This window comes from Pteropus alecto, unplaced genomic scaffold (assembly GCF_000325575.1).
Source record: "Pteropus alecto unplaced genomic scaffold, ASM32557v1 scaffold237, whole genome shotgun sequence".
NCBI lineage: Eukaryota > Metazoa > Chordata > Mammalia > Chiroptera > Pteropodidae > Pteropus > Pteropus alecto.
Window position 1 is genome coordinate 330353 of NW_006440624.1, and position 8102 is coordinate 338454.

General features: G+C 32.5%; 1 protein-coding gene across 1 annotated transcript in view; it reads left to right on the forward strand.

The window, feature by feature from the left end:
• AMTN (amelotin) overlaps positions 1 to 7880 on the forward strand; it is a 13180-nt gene extending 5300 nt beyond the window's left edge. The window contains exons 5-8 of the mRNA XM_006917310.1: positions 3276 to 3311; positions 4597 to 4623; positions 6923 to 7187; positions 7870 to 7880. Coding sequence (XP_006917372.1) covers positions 3276 to 3311; positions 4597 to 4623; positions 6923 to 7187; positions 7870 to 7880 — 339 coding nt within the window. The remainder of the gene's footprint in view (positions 1 to 3275; positions 3312 to 4596; positions 4624 to 6922; positions 7188 to 7869) is intronic.
• Positions 7881 to 8102: the final 222 nt, after the last annotated feature.

Consider the following 8102-nt stretch of genomic DNA (forward strand, 5'->3'; position numbering starts at 1 on the left):
CATTTAGAATATATTTGTGATGGGTAATGGGGAAATGTGAACAATTGGGAAGATTGAAAAGTAAAAAGCATAAGGGGGGGAAATTGAGAGGTATCAGGATTCTCCTTTAGCATGTTGTGTTTTCCACTGAATACTTGCTGGGTGATAAGAATCATCCTTGATTAAAATTAAGAGATGGATAAAATTTAAATTCAGCAAATCTAATCTTCCCTTTGTTGTACCTCTTTTCATGCCCTCTCCAAAGTCCCCCAAAGACTTTCTAGTTCTTCTTCTCCTCCCACCATAGTTTGCTTTTAGGAAAAATTCTAGAAAAGGCTCTCACACTAAAATATAAATGACATACTTAGGGTATCACTTCTTTCAGAAGTGTTTGAATTTTAACTACAGAGAAAGCCCAAATTTTTACCTTTTTGAAACTTCTCCAAACATATTATTAGGCTCTGGAGAAAAATATAATGCCCCTTTATGACTAGACTAAGCTATTATGGATAACTTATTCTCCCCAACAGGTGATCTCAGGCACTATCATTCCCACACAACGGTCTAAAATTTTATAGAAGCTTTATTATTTATTACAGACATAATATATGTTAATTATAGAGAACTCAGAAAGTACAGATTTAAAAAAAAAAAACATAAAATTTATCCATAATCCTAAGAGCCGGAATTAACTGTCAACATCCTAAGTTATGTACTTCCTATCTTTTTGTTATGATGTGTAAGTACATTTTTTAAAGGAAATATGTTCTTAGCATATCTAATGTTCTATAATCTGATTTTTTTCACTAAATAGACTGAATAGTTTTGTGTTTTAAAATATTCACTTATAGCATTGTTTTTAATGATTGCTTTTTATTCCATTGTATTGCAAAACTTTTTTTCTAAAATTTTCCTTCTATAAATGATGATACAGCGAACATCCTTATAACTAAGTCTTTGACCACATCAATGATTATTTCCTTAGGACCAGTTCTTAGGAAAAGAATTTGTAGGTCCAAAGTCATACAAAAATGTAAGATTTTTAATACACATTCTCAAATTGTGAAGCATGAATACAACAGTGGACCAATACATCCTTACCATCTTCTTACCACTATGGACACCTCCAGGTTTTAATAAGAGTGGGCTGTGTTAATTAGTAATTATTATCAAAGTTGACTTTCATTGACAAAATAATTTTATCCTGCTCAATTTAAATTCTACACCATATACAACTAATACTTTTTTCTGTACCTCCATTTGTCCTAAGTAACAACACAAGCTACTCTATACTGCATTAACTCATATTTGTGAAATTCTGTAACATAACTAATTTTTACTTTTCTTTTTTAATATGAGATGTATACTTGTCTATGTCAGTACTTATTTCTTATAGATATATTAGAGCCTTCACTCAACATACTTGCTGCTTATTTATATCTCAATAACAAAAATGATCCTCTAAAAAAGACGAGAGAGGCAGACAAATAAAATGAGAATCTCTGTAACACGTGATCCTGGCATATTCCTTATGCTGACTGCCCAATTTCACTTTCAACTGTTGCTCTTGTCTAACCTTGAAGTCAGACTTAGTACATCTTCATATTCACCAAAGAATATCCATTCCAGTCAAAAACAATAGTAGGCATCATAGATGTTACCTAAGGTTCAGTAGAGAGAGTTTGACATTACACACTCCCTAACATGCAATAATATAAATCAATCCCCATTCTCAGTGAGAATTCTTCAGTGTCTCTAGGCTATGCCGGCACCAAGGGTCCTTGTACCAGACTCCTGTGCATCCCCTGTCAATCCCTCTGACCATGCCTTTCTTTATCCAAGGTGGCATCTTCTTCCAGAATTGGGCACCTGTCTACAGCTTCCATTTATCAAAGCAAGACCAGTGTGGTTGTGTGAACTCTAGAACCACATACAGCCTCTGGTCAAATCCCAGCTGTCTACTTCCTATCTGTGTGATGCTGGCTAAGTTACTTAACCACTCTGTGGCCCACTTTCCTCACAATTTAAAATGGAGATTAAAGTAGAATTTACCACTAGAGCTATTATAAGGGTTAAACGAGTAAATAGACATAAAATACTTAAAACAGTGCCCACCATGTAGTAAACACTCAGTGTTAACTAAAATTATTTCAAATAATTTCTCTTCTAAAACTAATTTAAAAGTTTTCTCCTTATTTTTACATTAGTGAACAATTAAATTCTTTCATTACAGTTTTTACTTAGACATCTTTGGTTTCCTATTTGTATTTTTGTCCCTTCCCATTCACCTTTAAAGAAATTTCTATTTTGTTTGCTCCTAAATCCCAAGTGTCCCTTTCCCCACAACCCACTTTCCCATTGCCACCCTGAAGATTAGTTGTTTTTTGTTTTTGTTTTTGTATTGTCAGTTTCCAAGGATCTAATTGAGAAAAAAAATTCCTAAATCTATGTGCTTTTTACCTTTTGGCACTATGGATATTACTATACCAACTCAAGGGAAATAATAAATTTAACAGTCTATTTCATATGACTTTCAAATATTTGGGGTTGATTGATATTAAAAGTTCCATTTTGATCACTTTCTTGGCACTGTGTGAATTTCTATAGAAATAAAGATAAATCTTAAAACCCTAGTTCTCTTCCATAAACTCTTTAGTTCTTAGAGTACTAGAGCACACCAGTACTTCATCCCAATTTTTTCAACCATAAATTCATAACATTTACATAGTTATCAGCAACCATTAAAGTATTTCTCACTTAATTCTAAGATCTCTCTGCCTGTGCCATGGGTTATTGAGCAATGTCACCCATAATTTCCTACCAGTGTTCTATTTCAACAGTAAAAATCCAAACAAACATATGAGACTAACTATACATGCTTCAAGAAAATTTTGTGTTTTAAAATATCCACTACATTTTTAATGTGTCTTCTGAAATGCCATACAAAATGAACACATGCATTTTTATCACATTTTATATCATTAATTTTTCATAATAATTTTCAGTTTGGAAAAGACTTAAGACCAAAATTATTTTTTGATAATCTAATTTATTCACTTCTGCCTTCTAAATGTGCTTCCTCAGACTGGTTTCAAAGTTATCTTGGATCTAATCTTCTTTTTTATACAAATTGGATGAGTTCTGATTCCCATCCAGTTCTATGAGTCTATGTCTATGATTATAGATGATACACTAGAAACAAATATTACATTTTTAAGAAAGTTTCAATATTTGTATCTTCTGCCAGAACTTACCTTTGAATATATTTTTTATGGAATTTCTCACTATTTTTTCAGATGTTACCAGTTATTGTAGCACAACTTGGAGCTCAGGTAAGATTATTTTGTAATATGATTTTTGTTTTAAATCATCTTAGTGTTAAATATTTAATCCTGCCTCAATTCACCAGATAGTTGCCAAGTTTCCTTTTTATTTTGCATTGTATGGATATTGATAATAACAAGAACTAACACTTACTGAGTGATTACTATGTGCCAGGCACTGTCTTAAGTACTTTATTATTTATTATGTACTATCTCATTTAATTTTCAAAACAATATTTGATAGACAACATTTTTATTGCCAATTTGAAGATGAGTAACTGGAGATACTTTGTTACTCAGTTACAATCACAATTAGTAAATGTCACAGGTGAAGCAATGAGTTAATCCTTTAAACCACACTGCTAAGAAAAAAAATAATTAATGGAACTGGTCTATGATTAATAATTTGGGGGACATTTTTCATTTCAAATTTATTTATTAATCACATATCTTTTCCCTAAAAAATGACACATACACTTTTTCTTCTTTCTCTCTATTTTCCTTTGTAAAAGGTAGTTCTTGAGATCATTGATAAAATTACCAGGGACCAAGATCAAAACTGAGCATCAGGTGGCAGCTTTTACTTTTAAAAACAGAATCGAATATAAAATTCATATCAACTCTTAATTCCACATCTGGGAACACATCCCAGGGAAATAATCTAAAATATATCACAGGTTTATTTACAAATATATTCAGCAAAATCATATTTAGAATACAGAAGAATATTGGGTGCAACTTAAATTTAAACAAAAAGAAAATTATTAAACTGTGCAACAAAAAAAGCAAACACTTTGTCACTACTCAAAAGTTTATTTGTTAAAATTTATCAATAACATAGTTAAATAATTGTTGTATAGTATTGAAAGAAAAGGTAAAACAGAAATTGTATAAATGACATGACTTCTATTATGTAAAAAAAGAAATGTGTGAAAAATAACTAGAAGAAAATACAACAAAATGCATGATGGGATTATATATTTTTTTCTTATTGCTTTCTGCATTTCCAAGTTTCCTCCAATATGCTTCTATTGCTTAATAATAGAAAAACATAAAATTTTTAAAATCCAGAAGATCTCCATCATTCAGATAATAAGTATAAGCAATGCAATGTCATGTGCAGACTTAAGTCTTGTGGTACAAGTTACAAAGGCATTTTAAAATATTGTTGAAAATAAAAAATCTTTCTTTATAATCTTTAAAACTATTTAAAATTTTTAAGTTATGTTATACATATTGTGCCATGAATGTATTAAAATTTGTCTAATAATTTATGTTATTATTTTCCTTCTAGGGGACCATCCTAAGCTCAGAGGAATTGGTAAAAAAAAAAAAATTTTAATTACTAACATTTCAAATTCTTTTCACTGCTACCACAATGCTATTTTCTGTTCTCATATCCATAGTCTCTTTTTACCACAAACCTCAACTTAGTGTATACTAAAAATAACTGAATGTTTTGCATTAGGTTATCTTTGTCTAGCTGGCAATTTTATCATCTTTCTCCAGCTACTTTTCCATTTATTTGACTTAGCTTTTGTTTTCTGTATATTGATGTCAGATTCAGTTCTATCTAAAAAGTCAAAGCATATTTTTAACTTGACATTGATTAAAATCTAGGATTATAAATTATTGAAATGCATGCAGATGTAAAATAATACACATATTGATATTTACTTCAGGAACTATTAATTTTCTTGACTTAAATTTTAAATTTTGTATGAAAATAATATTTTTTTTCTAACATTTTATCATAATGAATGAACTCTTCCCTATACACATGAGTAGCTAGAAGACTTAATCTAAACAAAATTTATATTATCATTACTGGGCACTTTATGCATTTTCTCTGTAGATCATTTTTAGAAAAAAATAATGTATCTAAACATGACACCAAAGTAAAGAATTGAGGCAATGTCTTGGAAGACATGCATTTTTTTTTTTATCTTTCTATAGTGAAAAAGGTAGAGATTTGCTAGATTTCCCATAAATAAAATCAAGTCATGGTCTGTTTTGCCGACATTGATATGTGAACAACCACATCTACCAGTTTTAGAGTCTCTTCTATATAACAGGTACCTTAATAGATCTTTTACATACTTTGCCTTTAATCCTCACCAATTGCAAAGTACAGATTTTGAACCCAACTTTATAAAGAAACTGAGGCTCAGAGAGCTTAAGCAACTTCAGCCGCAAGGTCAAAAAAAAGAGTAGATTCAGATTAAAAGCCATTTTTCTCAACACGATGCAAGTGGTTTTCAAATCTTTTTAGTAAAACTTATAGCAACAGTTACATTTTTCATACAGCTAACACACACACACACACACGTTTCATCAAACAACACTTACCTTTACTATATGGAATGCACTAGGTAATTTATAAAGTCTATTCTTTTTGTCTTATTTTTTAATGATGAGCATGGCCCACCTTCTCTATTTCAAATCTATGGATGTCACAACCCTCAATTCGAAGCTTCTGTATTCTACTCTTTATCTCTTATCCAGTATAAATCTACTTTCAATATCTTGTAAATCAAGATAGTGCTTCCCAAACTTCAGTCCTGGACACCAAACCAGGACAACTGGGAACATTGATTAAAAATAGAGATTCCTAAGTCCTGTCTTCTACTTGCTCAATCAGAATCTAACAATGGAGCCTAGGAAACTGCCTTTTTAACTCCTCATATGGTTCTTATGCAAACTGAGAACCGTGCTCAAGGAAACTGACCTGAATCTTTTTTTATTAAATTTATTGGGGTAACATTGGTTAATAAAATTATATATATATATATATATATATATCATTATACATGAATTTCAAGTGCACAATTCAATAATATATCATCTGTATATTGCATTGTGTGTTCACCACCCAAAGTCAAATCTTCCGTCACCATATATTTGACCCCCTTAAACTTTTCTACTTTCTCACCTCTTAATTATGAGCTCTTGACTCTTTTACTCTATGAGAATGCCATCAAAACTGGGAGGTCCAAGAAAACTGGTTCCTGCCTGAACGCTCTCCAAAACCAGTCTATGACATATTATTTCTTAAGGGGAACTTCTTACAGTAATTTTTTTCCCAGAAAAAAATAAAATAAAATAAAACAAGTGTGGCAGCAATAGCATTCATTACTAGTGTGCAAATCATTGACAGTTCAATAAAGAGGAATTCCATTGGGTAACCCCAAAGGAATACACAACTGGTGTAAATTACTTTTTAAAAAATTACTAGCAAAAGAAAGATATGCTTTAGGTCAATAACAGAGATATAGCCTGTCATAATTATATAGGTTTTCTGCCTTAGTTCTACCTCCAGATATATTTGATATTAGCAAATAATGCATTATTCCTTTTCCAGTGACCTGCCTCGATGGTGGCTTTCCCTTTAAGAGGGAATTGGAGCACAGCAAGAAATCCCAGTAGTGAAACTAGCATCAGGTTTGTCTCAGGAAGAGAGGCATTTCTTCTGGGGAATACCCCATATTTATTTTTTTCTCTGATTCTACTTTCTTCACCCTGCCATTTCTACCCAAACTTGCTGCCTTCGAAGGAGAAAAGGCTGGTTGGCCAGCCTTAAAATGTGTTCCTTTGTTTTCTGTTTCCTTCCCTCATTCCAGCCGGTGGCCCCACAAATCTTCGCAGGCCTCATCTTCCAGCCCTTGCTCTCCGGAGCCATACTGCCCACCAGTCAGGCTAATCCAGATGTCCAAAATGGAATCCTTCCTGCAGGACAAGCAGGAATAAATCCTCCTATCCGCAGAGCTCCAGGGAGCCCCTTCCCAACTCCCAGTGGTGCAGGCAATGACTTTGGAGTGACCACTCCTGCAGGCATCCAGAGAGGCATGCTCACTACCGAGGAAACCACCACAGGGTCCCCAAGTGGTAAGTTCTCTCAGCTGGGAAAATGCCCCTGAGCCATGAAGGTCATCTGAAGAGTAAGAGAGAAAGGTTCTTTTCTTGCCTTGACCAATACAGATCCTAATAAAATCAGGGAGCCCCTTTACTCACTCATAGTTGATTGCAGCAATGTGAGAAAATATTTTTACTGGGTCACAAATCCTATCGAATTGACCGAGAAAGAAGACATTTAATTGCTAACATACTTTCCGTTTAAGTCAGAGCTGGAAATATTTGGTAACAGACTGTGCTCTCCTATTCCCATCTTCCCTTGTATCCCAACCTCCAAATATACACAGGCCCACAACAGACACAATTAATCAATCATAATACCCATAGATGAGACTCAGAATCTTCCTAACTTAATGTTGCAAGCAGCTACTAGTGATAGACTGGAGATAGCACAGTAGATGAACCCATGTGCCCTTCTCAGATGAGACTTCAGAAATGCTTCAGGAATAAACTATTCCAACACTAACAAGCAAAGACGATCATTTAACAATTGGATATGTCTAGAAACAAATGTCCTTGGAGATTTAAAAAAAAAAAAAAAAGAATGATTTGATATTGATATTCTTGTTCCTAGAAAAAAATTTTAATGCAAATAAAAATGTTTAAATTCAATATGCTTTTACCTACATTTAAAAAGTGTTTTATTTTCTTCCAGGAATTCGGTAAGCCGTTGCAAACTTTTTCAACTAAACCACCTCAAATGTGGTGATACATGTAAATCTTTTTCATTGGCCATGTTCTTGAATAGATTGAGATACACTGGAGAATATTAGAAGAAATTAATACTTAGTTAACTAAAAACCTTCTTGAAATTTCAGAGAAAAATTCTTCCTAAAGAATACTGACTTCTGAAAAAGAATAATTAAATGGATAAATTTGTCTTTGAAA